The sequence below is a fragment of the Perognathus longimembris genome, chromosome 13 (assembly GCF_023159225.1).
Source record: "Perognathus longimembris pacificus isolate PPM17 chromosome 13, ASM2315922v1, whole genome shotgun sequence".
In the NCBI taxonomy this organism is placed as follows: domain Eukaryota; kingdom Metazoa; phylum Chordata; class Mammalia; order Rodentia; family Heteromyidae; genus Perognathus; species Perognathus longimembris.
This window is the reverse complement of record NC_063173.1, coordinates 31,225,358-31,243,290: the sequence shown is the minus strand read 5'-3', so window position 1 is coordinate 31,243,290 and position 17,933 is coordinate 31,225,358. Positions and strand designations below refer to the sequence as shown.

The following is a 17,933-nucleotide window of genomic DNA, read 5'->3' as shown; positions in this document are numbered from 1 at the left end:
AGAGTACTAGCCCCAAGCAATAAAGCTTAGAAACAATGCCCAGGCACTGAATTCAAGTCTCAGCTCCCCCGTCAACCCCCAAAAGTTTGTTCATATGACACTGTAGTCTATAGTGTGCACTATTTAAAACACATATATTTGATTTGTAATATATTATTCTGCAGATCCTCGTGACAAGTCTTGCCTCAGTGTTGGTGGTTACTCTTCAGGCTGTTGGTTGCTAAATTATTGGGTGGCTATGTCAATATTGTAATATAGAGAGCTATGAGATTTACCTTACAAATTGGTCCTTCCTTTGGTGAAAGATTTTTCTATAGCATACAACAGTGCTTGATAGCTTTTAACCTATAATATTAATTCTTTCAAAGCTGGGGTCAGTCTTCTCAAACTCTGCCACTAATTTAGTGGCAAAATCATGCAGTATTAAAAATCTTCATGGTCATTTCAGTAATGTTGACAGTATCTTTACCACTGGTAGATTCCATCTTGAGAAATGACTGTTATTCCCCATAGATAAAGGAGATTTCCCATGTTTTCAAACTTTATCATCAGACTGAAATAATTCAGTCCATTACCAGACTCCACTTCTCATTGTCTTTCTGTTATCACCACATCTGCAGTTACTTCATCCACTGAGAAGCAGAACCCTCAGAGCCATCCAGGAGGATTGGAGCCATCTCTTGTCAACTCTCTGCTACTATCAATATTTGAACATTCTCCCATGAATCATGAATATTTTTAGTAGCATTTGGAATCATGACCCTCTTCCAGAAGGTTTTAAATATACTTTTCCATATCCAACCAGAGAACTCATTATTTGTGGCAGATATAGGGCTTATGAAACATTTATTAAATACTAAGACTTTAGAGTCGACATTACCCTTAGAGATGTGAGTATAAAAGTAATGTTAGGATTACAGGCATGAAAATGTTAATCTTGTATACCTCTCTTGGTCTTGGTTGCTCAAGGACATTATCAAGGAGTAATAGTTTAAAAGGAATATTTTATTCTGAATAGTCGGTTTCAATACTTAGAATGGAACACTCAATGATTCACGCTTTAAATAAGTGTGTTGCCATTCAAGTTGTGTTGTTAGAATTAAAGACATTGTATGAAAAGGGAAAAAGGATTAAGGGCTGGGTACCAGTGGCTCACTCCTGTAAGCCTAGCTATTCAGGAGACTGAGACTGAAGGATCAAGGTTCAAAGCCAGCCAATGCAGGAAAGTCCATGAGACTCTTATCCCCAATTAACCCAAGAAAAATGGAAGTGGCACTGTGGCTCAAGTGTTAGAGCAATAGAGTCATAGAAAGAATAGATTTACTATAGTTCTTAAATACTCAATGGAGTTTCTGAATTTTAAATAAGAATAGGTTCAACTTCAACTCATCAACTAGTTTAGTTCACAAGAGAATCAAGCCTGTCCTCTGAAGCTATCAGGCATTGTCTCTTCTTCTTTTGTTCTGGAAATTCTGTCTTCTGTGAGAAGACTTTTTCATCTACACTGAACATTTCTTCGTGTGCCACTACCACCAGTAATTTTGATTAGGTCTTCTGCATGGTGGGATACCCACATTACTACTTGGAGCATCAATGTACCCTTTGATGTCGTTGAAATGACTTCCTTTCTTAAGCTTCATGAAGCAATCGCGGATAGCTTCAAACTTCTGCAGATATCTCACTCTTGGTCTTGATAGAATGGAAAAGAGTTAGCCACTTGCTTTACATAAGGAGTTGGCGTAATGGAGTGTTGGGACTGGTTCGAAATTCTATTTGAAAGATTGACATTTTCTCTGCATCAGCAAGCAGGCTATTTTGATTTGTAAAAGGAATATCACTTCATTTCCTTTAAAGATTTTTCATTTAAATTCATGATTTGTCAAACTTGTACAAAGGGCTTAGCTACTGCCCTCTTGATTTTTGACATGCTCTCCTCATCAAGCTGAATAATTTCTAGGCTGGTTTAAAGTGAGAGATTTATGACTCTTAAAACTTGAATATGTATGAGCCTTTGTAAGTTCATTAAGTGACATATTTCAATAATGCTTTGTCTCAATAAAATAGACAGAGGTGAGGGCAGAGTGGTGGGAATTGAATAGATGGAACATGCACATGTGTCACATTCAGGGTCTTATATGGACAATACAACACTCCAATTCATTATAATGAGTTATAATGGTACCTTCAAAAATTACTATTACAGATTATCATGACAAATATATTAATATTGAAGACTTTGGAAGTAGTATAAGAATTTTATTAAAATGTGAAATAGACACCAGAAGTGACCATAATGTTAGAATAATGCCAGTATACATTCTTTACCCATGATTACTACAAACTTTCTATTTGTGAAAGTCACAATAACTGCCAAGTGCAATCAGGAACAAAAAATGAGGTGTGTCTGTACCACAAAATAAGAATAATCAGAAGACCAGATTTAGAAAAAGACAGAAAAGACCCAGATTTCCATAATACTGATTTTATGAACTCCACAAGTCTAGAGAAGAAAAGGACATTGACAGTTCAGGATTGATTCTTTGTAAGTGAGAACGTATTTTAAGCCATCAGACTTTCTCACACATGATACAAATTAAAGAAACAAGTAATCAAACATTTATTCAGCAATCCTGATGACAAAAGCGAAATTAGAGCTGTCTCTATTTGAATATATTTACCTTTGAACTTTATGGACAATCTTAGATTTGGGGGTGGGGTGGGGCAGTGCCTATTGTGAGGCTTGAACAGCTTGGGTGCTGTCCTTGGATTATTGGGCCACAGCCCAACTTCAGCTTTTTGGTGCTTAATTGGACAGAAGAATTTCCCAGAATTTCTTGCCTGGATTGGCTTCAAACAACAATCCTCAGATCTCAGCTTCCTGAGTAGCTAGGATTACAGGGATGAGCCACAAGTACCCTACTTTATCTTCTTGCTTTTAAATAGCAAGTAGTATATAAGATGTATGGACTGAGCCTTTGTGCCTCTATCTTCAAGTAACTGGTCATTTTTAACAATCTGACAGATATCCTTAGAGACCACTTAAAGTAACTGAGGATAATTTCAGAATACAAAGAGAGCAGTGACCTGGAGGCCATTAGCTATGAAAAATGGGACACTGTGGTAGGAATTGAGGGGACTTGAATTAAATATTATATAGTAATCTGGCTTTGTAGAGGTGAGGATTGGGGAGGTTCTGCCATTATCCAGCAGAAAAGAAAAACAGAAAAGAAAGCAATCATTCCCCCAAAGACTTACTAGAGATGTGGGAGAGAGAGAGAGAGACAGAGACAAGAGACAGAGACAGAGAGAGACAGAAAGAAGGGACATACAGAGAGAGAGAGTGACAGACAGAGAGATAGAGACAGAAATATAGACATAGGAGATAGGCATTGGGAAGAGAGTTATGAGCCATATGCAGGAATCCATAATTACATTTTCACTGCTTTTTCTTCCATTTGTCTTGGTGTTAACTCTGAGTTAGCCTCTGGGCACAAGTATAGCCAACCTGGAGAAAATAAAGGGAAGAAGATAAAGCTGAGGATTATAAATAGTCCATTGTTGGGAAATACATTTTCAGAGTCCAATGAGAATATTGATTAGGAATACCACAAGGTCAATAGTTGTATCTTTCATTTTCTAGATCAGAAAAAATGTTTAGGGAGCTTGAAACTCAAAGACTTATCAGGTCTTATCTCAAAGTTCCAGAGGAAGTTCATAAAAGTTAAATGATCTGTAAAAAGGAGCCCACATTGGGTTGAGACAAGACTAGCGCAAAGGTCTCTGGATCCCTAGTTCTTTGCTCCTTACCTTCCGTACCCACTGCCTAGGGAACTGCATGTACAACATCCTCCACCCTTCCTCAGTCAGGAGAGTGACAAACCCTGAGGGTTCTGTTGGCATTTTCTGTTCTGTGTTTCACTAATTAAAAATGCTGAGATGGTCAACTTTTTATCACTTCCATGTTTCCTAGCAATATTTAACTTCGAGTTAAAAACAAATCTAGAAGATAAAAAATAAAAAGCAGATTATCTAGAAAGTCCATTCCAATTTCAGTGGTTGGTTAATTTCAGAGGACCTGTGTGGTATTTCTTTGCCATGGTTTCTGCTTCAGGAGAGAAATAGATAGCTCTTGTCCAAGATCAGATATTCAAGTTCTCATCTCTTGTTAGCAACTCCATCAACAGTTTCTTTTTTTTTTGACTAATTTCCTGAATATTACTTGATGTTTGAAGATCTATACGTATGCCCGTGTTCTTCATCCTCCACAGAAAATCTCAATCCTGCTCAGTAAAGCAGTGGCTGTTCTAAGTTTTGCTTTTTGAGACTATCTCTCTGTGGTCATACTTCCCAGCACAGAGATGAAGAGCTTTTCAGCTTGGGATTATGTTGTATTTGCAGCCCTCTTTGTCATTTCCTCTGGAATTGGTGTGTTCTTTGCTATTAAGGAAAGAAAAAAGGCAACCTCTGGAGAGTTCCTGGTAGGAGGAAGGCAAATGAGTTTTGGCCCTGTAGCCTTGTCCCTGACAGCCAGCTTCATGTCAGCTGTCACTGTCCTGGGAAGTCCCGCTGAGGTCTACCGCTTTGGGGCATCCTTCATATTTTTCTTCATTGCATACTTCTTTGTTGTCACATTTACATCTGAGCTTTTTATCCCGGTATTCTACAGATCTGGCATCACCAGCACCTATGAGGTAAGGAAGCTGACATCTTCTATCTTTCAACAAGGGTTCCTCTATTAATATATATCATCTTGATGATAAAGTCTAGGAGTTGAAGAAAATTCATTGATGTTCAAGGCTGTTGAATGTCATGAAAAAGACATTATTTGTTATTCAGGGGGAGGGGGAGGAGAGACGAAGCTGTGGCTATTGGCTTTTGGTCATAACAAAGAAATATGTATTTAGAAAGGATTGTCTAGCAAGGCACACATGGATTATGCCTGTAATCCAAGCTATTTGGCAGGATGAAATGTTTGTGATTATGGCTGGAGGCCAGCTTGAGAATAAAAATTTGAGAGCTCTTTCCTCAATGAACAGTTAGACACTATTTATGTGCCTGCTATTCTAGCTACCAGCAATCCTAGCATAGGGAGGTGGTGCCCAGGTAGAAAGCGAGACTCACAAATATTACTGGGATCGAGAAACAAAAAAAAAATGCTAAAAATGGTTAGAGTACCAGCCTCTCAAGCCAAGAGTTCCAATCCCAGAATTACCATAGCAAAACACCAAACAAATGAAATGATTCAAAATAAAAGATTTCTCCAGGTATAAGAGTGGAAGGCCAAATGGCACAGAGAAATAATTTGAAGCAAAAAAAAAAATGGTGCCCATTCTCACTACCAAAAGGAGCAGTTTATGTGACTTTATTTATTATTTCTCAGCTTTGATTTCTATGTAGAATATAATTATTTCTTATTTTCATGAAAGGAGTATTTAAGTTGTAAGAAACCACCTGCATATGGTATATAATTTTCATGGACATTCATTTAATAAATATGCATTCAGCATTTACTATGTTTTAGGCAACTCTGTTTGGCCCTGGAAACTCAGCATAGAACCTGTCTTCACAGAGTTTGCTGTAGAGAAGGGCAATCAGAAGGCCAATGCATAAAACCATCAGAACACAAGGTGATGCAATATTTAACCATTTGCTAAGTGCTTCCCTGAGTATTTCACATGTACTATCACATTTGCCCTTCAAACACTCTTTTAGATAATATCATTATCATTATTCCCAGTTAACACAGGCTAGAAGTGTTAGGCACATAGAATTAACTTGTTCAACATCATCCAGCTCTCAAGTGAGAGTTTCTCAAACTCAGGTAATCTAACTTTTGAGGTCCTTTCCTGGGTCATTATTATGTTACTATGTCCTATACAGGACAATGAAAAAGGAAGAAATTCAATGACATTTTTAAGCCTTGTACCATAATGTAACATTTTAGGAATTATTAGTATGTACTAAGCAGTTTGTTGTAATAAAGGACCATCAAGCATATGATGCACTATTTCAATGGCTTTATGTGTCCTACACATTTCAAGCCATCTGATATCCCACCTCCCTATTGCTAAACTTCATCACTTGCAGTTGTTATAACAACACTGAAACTGGACCTGTATACCATGTAGATCTCACTTTTCACCTCTCTCCCATTTGTGCACTCTTCTCCAACATAGGCAATTTCTTTGCTATCTCCCAACCTGCCACTTACACTCCTACCTGGAGACAGGGCAGCCTATTCCTCCATCCTGGGAGGTATTCCTTTTTCTGACTCAATCGTTTGCTTTCTTTCACTAACACTAGCAATCCTTCTATTTTATCAGTTTTTAAATTTGTTTTTATTGATTTTTATGTTTTATTATCTGTGTGAAATAATAATAATAATAAAGTCTATCTCAAAGGACAGCTACAAGGAGTAAATGTTACTATGTTGATCATTAGTTGCTATCCTCATGTTTGTAACCTATCGCGTGTTGAATTTATTTCTCATCTTCCGTTCTAAATTCCAAGATATACATTTCAAGAATCTCTTTTAGTGCTAAACACTAAGATAGGTAGAACTAGAGTTTCTCACTTCTTGAACCTAGACAGGCTCTGTGATTTGCTTGGATGAATAGAATGTCATAAAAAATAATGTGAGTTTGGAGTATAGGCCTCATGAGACATGTTCATTCTGTGTTTGTTGTTTGTTCTCTGGGAATGCTGCCCTGGTACTGCTGTGTAAGGAAGCTGCCACAAGTGTGTAGCCTCTGGAACCCGAGTTGACACACAAAACAGAATATGCTAGCTAACAGTCAGCACACTGCCAGACATAGGAGGAAACCCTCTCACTCCTCATTCCGTTCATCTTCTATAGTTGTTACCCTGGTATATTGAGTAGAAGAACTGCTAGCAAACTTAGTACTTGTAAAATACAAGATATTCATTCTTTAGTTTATGGGCTCATCACTTTGGGAATACAGAAGTAGACAAGTGGTATATTCCTTGATATGCAGTATCCCATATCAAGGCACCAGAATTTTTCTCATCTGCATGCTATAAATTAGGCTTATCTCATTTGCAATATCATACATACATTTTTGTTATCACTTCTTGGATACTTTATATTCTCATGTCATTTTCACTTCAGTTAAGGGTATTTTCTTCTCTTCTTTGCCATGCATTGATGAATACAGCCTGTAAATGCGAATCTCATTTCTCTTGAACTTTGTAGACAAGATGACTCCTGGGGCTGAGAATATGGCCTAGTGGCAAGAGAGCTCGCCTCGTATACATGAAGCCCTGGGTTCGATTCTCCAGCACCACATATATAGAAAACGGCCAGAAGTGGCGCTGTGGCTCAAGTGGCAGAGTGCTAGCCTTGAGCAAAAAGAAGCCTGGGACATTGCTCAGGCCCTGAATCCAAGCCCCAGGACTGGCCAAAAAAAAAAAAAAAAAAAAAGCTGACTCCTGAACTACTTGCTATATTGCAATCCATTATGATAATGCACATGATATATCACTTCAGTATAACTTCTGAGCATTTATTCACTATATAATTTTTGTAAGTTGTTTTACCTTTTATTTCTCTTTTCCATTATGTTTGGTCATCTTTTTCTAATCATATTTATATTTTGACAAATTAGGTGTTTAGTTATAAGACAATAGTAATAAAGCCATGTGCCACTGATTTATGCCAGTAATCCTAGTTACTCAATAGGCTGACATCTGAGGATCACAGTTCAAAGCCAGCCTAGGCAGGAAAATCTATGAGTCAGCTATCTCCAGTTAATCACTAAAAAAGGCATTATGTAGAGCTGTGGCTAAAGTGGAAGAGCACTGACCTTTGAGTACAAAAGTTCAGGGTCAATACCCAGGCCCTGAATTCAAGCTCAGGACTGACAAAAACAAAACAAAACAACAAAAAGAATTATTGAATGCTATTTCAGCATAGTAAATAGTGTCATCAAATGTAAATATGTAAAAGTTATGTAAATATCCACACATCTGTAATTCTAGTTACCTGGAAAGCTGAGAATGGCAGAATAATTATTCAAGGACATTCTGGGCACAACTATTCATAAAGAGGGTTTTTTTTATTGTACTCTTTATGGTTCTCGCTCTCTCTCTTCCCTCTCTCTCTCCCTCCCTCTCTCTTTCTCTCTCTCTCTTCTGTTTTATTTTCCCATTTGTTACTGTTTTTTATTGTTGTACTTTTTATCTTGTGTGTAAATTTACCTGATTTGGGGAGGGAAAGGGGAAGCTCGGAAATGGTGGGACAAAGGCTGAACTAATTCATCAGTGATATTCACTAGACACTGTGTTGGAAATGAACTATACAACTTGGGGAGGGGGTTGGTAGGGAAAAAATTGGGAGAAAATGAGGGAGGGGTGACACTGTTCAAAAGGAACTATATTCATTACCTGGCTTATGTAACTTTATGTAACCTTTACAATAAAAAATAAATTGAAGTAAATTCCTTCTCATCCCATAACTGCACAATGACACAAATCTGTCATAACAAGCTCCATGAGAAAATACAATTGAGAGGATGTAATTGGAGGTTCCACGGTAGCCCACACAGAAAATTTTGTGAGAATCTATGTCCAATGGAGGAAATTTGGACACAATGATGCATGCTTGTGATTGTTACTAACAAGGAAAGCCTAAGAACAGGTGGATCATGGCTCAGGCCTGTTCTGAAGTGCAAATCCCATCCTATAAATAATCATGTAAAACAAGGCTAGAGGTCTGTTCAGTGGTATTGTGCCAGCCTAGCAAGAGCAAAGTCTTGAGCTCAAACTCCAGCACTGACCCCGCCCCCACCAAATCCTCTAAAGTAGATATGTTGGGTCTGATAGGGTTTCTGATGCCTTTTAGGATTACTGGAGAGATGTGGTTTTCACTCAAGGTGTATTTAGCGTTTGGGTAGGGGAATGACATAACATAATTTATGTTTTAGGCATATATTCCTAGCTGGATGTTGAGAATAACTGTAGTAGTGTTACAATAGTAGATTGTTGGTGCAGGTCTTTAACTGGGAGTGACTTTGGCAGAGAAATACTAAAAGATTTTAGTTGGCTCACTTGAGGCCATCTATGTGACTGCCATCAGATAAGGTAGCATGTTGGGAAGAGCACTGCTAGTCTTTGGGAACAAAGATCAGAGGCCTTGTCTATGAAATGTTTTGTTTCTGTTGGTTATCATGGGTTCATTATATGATGGAAAAGAGTTCCTATCAGTAAGATGACACACCTCATCATAGATCTACTTTAAAGACCCACTTTACATTGTGTTTGCTAGAAATCATATCATTTTACCTGTATTTTCTCAGAAATAATATTTGGATCCTTATTACTATTCGGAGATCAGGGTTTGGATGAAATCACTTTTGAAGAAGGATTTGAGTCCTTATCCATTCTAGTGTGCATGAATAAGGAAGTAGCAAAGTCAGACTTGGAAAGAAAGGAAGTCATGAAAGGTGCACCTTAGAGCAGGTTGTCATTAAAGAATAACTGGAACTCACTCCCACGAGGAAACTCTAGGAGAAAGTATAGAATATTCCTCAGGGTGACCTCTCTCAAAGCATCCAGTGCTGTTTGTATCCAGGTCACTTAGTTATCATGCTTCTGGCCTATGCCATGGCTGGGTGAGGCCCTTGGCAATGATCACAAGTCACATAGATGTCATTTTCATCGGATGAAACAGTAAGGGCCATTGCTCTATGGCTGCAGCACTGTGCTCAGTTCAGCATACCTGTACCATTGGATTCTTTTTAGTGTGTACTTTAGGAAGAGAAATCCATAGTTTGATGTGGTAAACTTATCTGCCCTAGGGCATGCAGTGGGAACTAAATCTTTCTTCACTACCAAATTTGCACTGTTTTCTATTTTATGTTTGAAAATCTCAACTCTTCATTTACTTTTCCTACCTTTGTGGGAATATTTTATGGTTCCTTCAGTCAGGTATTTACGAGACTGTATCATCTGAATTCCAACCTACCTGAAAATGCAATGGCCCTTTATCTGAGGATGTGAGGAATCTTTCAGGGCAGTTTATGAAAAATAGGCTAATGTGAAGTACCAAGAGTTCTTGTTTCAAACAAGAGTCCACTTCAATCCATGATTTTTTTTGTGGAGAGTATCTGTGAATGTAGTCTGAATGGAGATATAGGTATAGTATATAGGTATAGTCAGACATCCCAGGTTTTGGAATACCAAATTTGAGATGTATTCTTTTGGGGAGGTCAATCATGATATTGAGGGGAAAAAAGTGGTTTCATGATCAGAACTCTTTTAAGAGTTAGTGTGTCAGATACAGGTTGATAGAACAGAACAGTCAGTGTGTCTTACTTAGTATCATGGGTGCCATGTCGAGGGCTATAGCAGTAGTCTAGAAGAGGAAATGAAGGTTAGGGCTAGAAGAAATATGAAAAGAAAGAATGGATTCAACAGTCTATCTCTCCTCTTGGTAGGAAGTCAGTAGTTCTGGTTCATGACAAGCAAGATAAAGAATTGGGTTTCTGATATGTTTGACTTTTAGCATGGTTTTTTCCCAGATGCTTGTAAGGACACACATACCATAAACTCCGAAGTCCCAAACTGCTTAGTTAAATGCCAACCCTTTGGTACAACTACTTAAAAATAATTATATCTATGTATGTATATATATATGTATACAAATTGTATATAATTATGAATTTGTATATATTTATGAATTTTTATATATTTGTATGTATTTATGAATTTTCATATGTATACAAAATACAAAAGGATTGTAATAACTTTACCGAAAACTCACTTAGTGCCTGTTTTTCTTTACTCCCTCTAGTATTTACAACTACGATTCAACAAACCAGTCCGCATGGCTGCAACAGTCATTTATATTGTGCAGACGGTAAGGAGCCATGGCTGTGGCAGAGGTGGAAATTAAGGAGCTTCCAGATATAGTTAAAGTGCTATTAGGTGGGGAAATTAATGAAATGCCAGAATTCCTATAGAAGCTGCCACTTTCTTCCAAATGTAGCATTTTTGGGATACTTGATTATCCTGAGAGCCAACCACATTGCATAAGATTCCATGTGCCTGGACTAACAGTAATAAATGGATATTGTAAGCCACAAAGGTACTTTCTTGAGACTTATTTCACTCATATGTAACTTGTACAAATTTTAAATATGGAATGGTCTGGTAACATACTTTTTAAAACATTTTGAGGCTAAAATCTCACTACGTAGTCCAGTACATGGGAGATTAAAACACCCAATATTTTTGTCCCCTCATGCTACATGCTATGATTATAGGCATGTATCACCATGTCTGACTAGATAGGTTGTTAAATCCCTTACCTGGGTTCAACTAGAAGTTTCTGTTTTTCTATCAATTTCTTTGTGATAATTTTCTTAATCCACACATCATCTTTCTTTTCCTGGCTTCTTTATCTGCCAGGCCTTGAGGTACCTTCATGGTGTCACAAGGGTGCTGCTGGTACACAATCCTGGTACACAATTCTAGTACACATTTCCTACTCTTCACCAAGGACTTTCTACTAGATGATAGCTTCCTTCTCTCTTAATCTAAACTCCCACTCAAGCCTGAAGGATATAAGCAAGATGATCGTAGGAATGCAATTCTACTTGATCTGCAATCAACATCTGCCTTTATTAATCCTCTCAGGTATCTCTAGATAGTGGTATTCCATTGAGAATAAGGTCATTTCTGACCCCATATCTATCAGCTTAACAATGCTAATTCTGAGAATTAGAAAATGTATCCATTATGGAGGTCTCCTCTGTTGTTAATCTCCCTTTGCACAGTTATTCTAATCAATTCTTTCCCATTGCCACTCTAAATTTAGTATTTCAGCAAATGGCCAAAATGTGAAACTTTACTCTTCAGTAAAGTTTCTTATGGAGTCAACAGTGAGCCCATGATGATTGTGAATGGGGGGACTAGAGAGGCCCAGTAAACCTAAAATTTGAAACTTTTCCTTTTTTTGTATTCCTTAGATGTATGCCATGTATAACCACAACATCTCAAAATAGGCAAGCAGCGTTTTAAACATTCCAGCCCTATCTCCCCCTATCTAGTGATTACGTCTCTTTTACAAATGCATTGTAGTGGTGAACAGCTTCAAAATGACAGTAGATGGTAGTGATAGGTTTGTTGACAAAGTTGAAAGAAATAAGTCTGTATAGACATTGAAGAATGAACATTCTAGCAGTTTCCCTTTTCACTGCTCTTTTTTCACTTTTATGTTTACCCTAGATTCTTTACACGGGGGTGGTGGTATACGCGCCTGCTCTGGCACTGAATCAAGGTGAGAAATTCTCAATGTACAGAAGTATGCATAAAATATGTTGAGCATTGAAAAGTAATGCAATTTTGTTTATTGGTTTTGCCTCACCAGTGTGTATCTTAGTAAATATGCAGTTCAAATTATCTTTAATTTGTTTTGTTTTGTTGTATCAGCAAAATCATAGCAGTTTGGGAATTTAATATTCACAAGCACTAAGCCAGGTCATTTTAATATAGGATTCCTTTCCCGAGACTTCACGAAGTAGATATTCTGAGCACAAGAGTAAAAGTTTTCTGTAACAATTACACTAATTTGTATAGTTGATGCATTGAAGAGAATAAAATTCTAGAAACAAAAATGAAAGAAGACAAAACAAGAAAATAACGTCTGAAAAGACACTGAACATATTTCAAGTCCTTATTATGGAATCTAATTAGGCTCTGTGTTTATTCTGAGATGTATTTATTTATTATTACTATTCAGATTATTCAAAATTACTCAAGCAAACACAAAATACAACAAAACAGCATTTGTACCAAAGATGGAAGGTGTAAAGTTTTAGAAAAAAACATGTAAGGTTATAAAATTATGTGAAATTCATGGACTTGCTTGGAAAATAAAAATGTAATAAACTAATCTTGCTTAGAGGTGAGCAAATTCTTGCCTACTGTGAATACTGATAAAAGCATTTGTAACATTTTCCTCATAAATTTTCTCTTTTACTTTCTTCAGAGGAACTTAATGTTTTCTATCCTTTCTTAGTGACTGGGTTTGATCTCTGGGGCTCTGTGTTTGCAACAGGAATTGTTTGCACATTCTACTGTACCCTGGTATGTATCTACCTGTGAAAAAATATTTAGTAATACCTCCTTATATGAGATAAGACAAATCTTTAAGTGGACATCTAAATTTAGCAGAATTGCTGTTCTAAAGTAGGATTAAGTCAGTTTCTCTGTCACAGTTTCCTTAGGAAAGTGCTGTTGTTTTATTTAAAATTCTTTTCAGTACCAACCATTACGAAGAATTGTGTTCTGAAGTCATTGAAGGCAGTCTTTTCTAATAGGAGATAATTTAACGAAACAATACCTCCTTGATCAGAAGTAGGCCACTCTATGAAAATTTGTTCCTAATAATCCTTATAAACCATAGGGAGTTCTTTGCTTTATTGTCTAGCACTTTAACAATAATGAAATACATGTATGGATGAGCAAAAAATATTGCTCATAGTTTATAAATGTGAGAATTCTACAGCTACTTTGTATCGAATTTGTAGAAAAGCTTTGATTATATTTAAATCTAAAACTTAATTTGAAGCATATTTTATATGCTTTAGAAATATACTACACATAAACTTTACATATGCTTTACATATGTTCAGTTTTTAAACAAGTATGTTCTGTGGTACTGATAGAATATTTATATAATTGATATAATTAGTAGAATCCAACAAATAGTCATTGGGTAATGACTGTTGGCCAGCGAGATTGTTATTTTTATAAGTCATAGTACTGTCTGCTGCTTCTACTTTACCAGTAATAATATAGCAGTAGCTCCAACTCAGTTGGATTCTCTTTCTTTCCTATGAAGAAAAATATAATAGTTTACATATTACTATATTACAGTCATTCATGTATATTAGTTTTATGCTCATATCACATACACTTTATGTTAATATCACAAATTTAAAGTAATTTTTTCTATCTTTTTGACACATTTGCACATCCCATCATGACTTTGCAAAATTTTATCATTATTTTTCCATTCCATTCTCACTAATTATAAATTCGTACAAATTTGTTTGAGTCTTCATTAAAAAACTAGAGGCTCCCCACTCCTTTTACCCTTGTCCTGTCTGACAGATGAGTTATGTTGAAGTACGTGTCCATAGAAGAACTGGATGCTAGGTTTGATAACTTATCGATTCATTGCTGGTATTGATCAGGGTATTATATCTCCACAAGAATGTCTTCCCTTAAAACAAATTTTTAAAAAATCCTAATGTAACATAATGAAATATTTTAAACATATAAACAATCAGTACTAGAATTTGGAAGGCAGGAATTATAGGCAGGAAGCATGGGATGGAGATGGACCTGGGAGCAAGTATTTATACAGTGGTAGGATTAAGTTGTAAGCCTTCCACACTGGTATGACAGAGAGGCTGAGCCTAGGACTGTCTTATGATACTGGGATTCAAGAGGGGAACTATAAAGAAAATGGTATAAATCTTCTCAAGAGCAACAATCCAATTAAGGACTATATAATAATTTACAGACAAGAACACAAATTCTATTTTTTATTTTTTTGCCAGTCCTGGGTCTTGGACTCAGGGCCTGAGCACTGTCTCTGGCTTCTTTTTGCTCAAGGCTAGCACTCTGCCACTTGAGCCACAGCTCCACTTCTGGCTGTTTTCTGTATATGTGGTGCTGGGGAATCGAACCCAGGGCTTCATGTATAGGAGGCAAGCACTCTTGTCACTAGGCCATATTCCCAGCCCCAAAAACACAAATTCTAAAATGAAGTAACATCAGACTCAAAAACAAACCACATGAAGGAGTATGAGCAAAGCACAGAAGTCTAATCTCAAAGAGGCACACTTTTTTTTTTGAAATTGCAAGATGATGAATAAAGGCTAGATAAGCACAAACTCCTTAAAGATGAAAAGGATGGAATTTGAATTTTTGGAGAATTTCAGATTCTGGATTTTCAGGTTAGATATGAGCAGGTGGTAAAGTCTAAAAGTAGTCCAAAATTTGAAAAACCCCGAAAAGTGAAACACATCTACTTCTAAGCATTTCAAATAAGGGATACTTTATTTGTAGTAAGGGTTTAGTTAATCTAGATAATTTGTAGCACTTGATAATTATCACTTTATACAGCATATTATTTTATAGTAGTCTATATCATTTATAATATGAAAGATGCCAAGAATAATAGCTATTGTTATTTATAATTTGGAGATTATGAAAAATAATGCCCTCCCAAATTGTAACATAGTATAATATAAATTTGAAATAGCAAGCTGCTTTACAAATTTGACAGTACTTCAGTTTAGGAAATCATGGCATTGCTTAAAATTTTACTGAAAATATGCATGGTAAGCTAGGCACTGGTAGCTCAAATCAATAGTCCTATCTACTCAGGAGTTTCAGATTTAGAGTATCATTCAAAGCCAGTTGGGAAGAGAAGTCTTTAAGATTTCCCCTCTGAAATTACCAGCAAAAAGCAGAATTACGGGCATGACTTAAGTAGTAGAGAACCAGTAGAGCAAACAAGTTCAGCAAGCATGAGGCCTTGAGTTCAAACCCTAGTATTATCAAAAAACAAAAAAATGCATAGCCAAACTTTATGGAATTTCACTTAAATAACTCAACTAACATGGAAAAGCGCCAGTTAAACTTAAAAAATAAATTTATGTAAGCATGAAAAGAACATAAGTACAGAAAAAATAATACAAGCAGAAACTCAGAAGTCTTGTTGATAAGCCATGCCTGTCTCAGTCAGACTAGCCTTCCTAAAAATTCCATTCCACCATGCCACTTTCCTAACCTCATTTTCTTCTTGCTTTTCATTCAATCAGCTTTTCAACATATACTTCAACATTTCTCATTATGTGAATCTTACCTCACATCTGTTTTATCTCTCTTTTCTTTAGTCATGCAAGAGTATATAACTAAAATGATGGTCTATTTATCTAACCTATGTGATCTCCTGAAGTCTCTTTACTCTGAAACCCATTTGAATGCGAAGCATGTGGGAAATAAGCATTGGGGGAGATTTTAAGAGATTATTCCTGTATCAAAAGGTTCACAATTTATGGATTGAGCATTAAACCTCAAACAACACAAACTGATTATACACATAAGGGACGGGGGAGAGAGAATGAGATAGAGAGGGAAAGAGAGACAGAGTTGGTATATGAAAAATTCAGATAAGAATAATGACTATTAGCCAGGCTCCTGTGGCTCACACCTGTAATCCTAGCTATTCACAAGCTTGAAATCTGAGGATCACAGTTCAAAGCCATCCCTGGAAGAAAAGTCCATAAGACTCTTATGTCCAATTAACCTCCAGAGAACTGAAAGTGGTCTCTTGCTCAACATGGTAGAGCATTAGCCTTGAGCTGAAGAGCTCAGGGAAAGTGCCCAGGCCCAGAGTTCAAGCCCCATAACTGACAAAAAAAAATTACTATTATAATCTGACTTTTTGTGCACATTTGGTATCGTGTTTTTCATGTCTAGTTGATGTTTTTGCAGTTTTTCATAACCACTATAACATAGTTCCTGAAAACCGAAGACTAATATTCTTCATATTACTAGAATCTAAAGCTAAGATTTGAGTTAGAAAGGCTTAACATTTTTTAAAAGAAATGAAGAAATTACCATCTAGGAAGAAGGTAAGGTATTTTAGTGTTCATCTAAACATCATCGTCATGCCTTTAGCAGGTACATTAATATTTAGTTTTAAGTTAAACTTTAATTTTAAAGAAAAATAAATGGGGTGACTCCAGGATCTTCTTCACAAGCTAAAGGTAAAACTTGTCATCTCTTCACAGAAGTGCTTGACACTCTGGAGGAGTAAGCTGGAATAGTTCTATTTTTCAATGTTAAAATTAGCATATCCTTTCATTTTCTGATAGCTTCATTTCCAAAACACTCTTTCCTTATGTCACTTTACTTCATCTTCTCCTGTTTTCTCATCTGAGCTTCATTTAGGGGCTTCTCTATGTGGCTTGTTGTAGCTTCTTTCTTTTCCTCCTTTTCTTTTGCCTGTGTGCTCTCAACTAGAATTTTACAGTAGGACAAGTTGTGGCCATTTCCAGGGTCCTTGAGCTAGACTTCCAATCACAATTCAGAATGCATGGAGTGAACTAGCTGATTGCCTTTGCTTGATTTTTTTTTTTCTTGAAATTTCTCTCTGGTGGTGTGTGATAACTACCACTTGACACTTGCATGTTATCACTATGTCCCGACTTATACTACTGGATTCATTTCCCTGAAGCTCTGATTTATTTGACCAACTGGTAGCTCTTGAATCTCATTTCTCCATGAATCTCTTGATAGAACATTTCTTCACATTTTTTCTTATTTTCAGCCTTCTCTAGTTCTCAAATTGCATTCATTGCCACTGGTTTCATAGAACATCTCATTAGAATCATGTAACTATCCTTAATTTCCTTCTTGCCTAATTGCTTTTTGTATTTAATGAAGGAAGAGTTGTTTTGATTTTTGTCCCTTGGATTGATCCTAATGCCATCAACTTTTTTCTATCTCTACTTCAGTCTGTCGATCTTCCTGGGCATAAGTGGCTGGAATAAAGTCAGACATAGTCTTTTGACCTCCCATTTTCCACCTCCTTACAATTGACTATCAACACAACAGAACTGTGAAACAAATGAATGTTCCTCTCATAATTTATCATCTTTACTGCTTGAGAAATCATTTCAGTGAAATTTTTAGTATATAGCTGACCTCTAGAAAAGGTATCAACCTCCCCTTTGGGTTCTGCACACTTTCCATCTGTATCTACCTGCTTTCTTTCATGTCCTGGCGACTTGTGATTCTCTTTCCTTCACCCATCCTGTCCCAACCCCCTCTTTGTCCTGTATGTATGGAAACTAGAATTAGCTTAATTTTCACTTCTCAAAACCATGTCC

The 17,933-nt window shown here is 36.5% G+C and overlaps 1 protein-coding gene across 1 annotated transcript in view; it reads left to right on the top strand.

The window, feature by feature from the left end:
- Positions 1-4,033: 4,033 nt before the first annotated feature.
- Positions 4,034-17,933, top strand: part of Slc5a12 (solute carrier family 5 member 12) — a 34,190-nt gene continuing 20,290 nt past the window's right edge. Inside the window, exons 1-4 of the mRNA XM_048360138.1 lie at positions 4,034-4,691; positions 10,811-10,876; positions 12,247-12,298; positions 13,040-13,107. Coding sequence (XP_048216095.1) covers positions 4,359-4,691; positions 10,811-10,876; positions 12,247-12,298; positions 13,040-13,107 — 519 coding nt within the window. The 5' untranslated portion in view covers positions 4,034-4,358. The remainder of the gene's footprint in view (positions 4,692-10,810; positions 10,877-12,246; positions 12,299-13,039; positions 13,108-17,933) is intronic.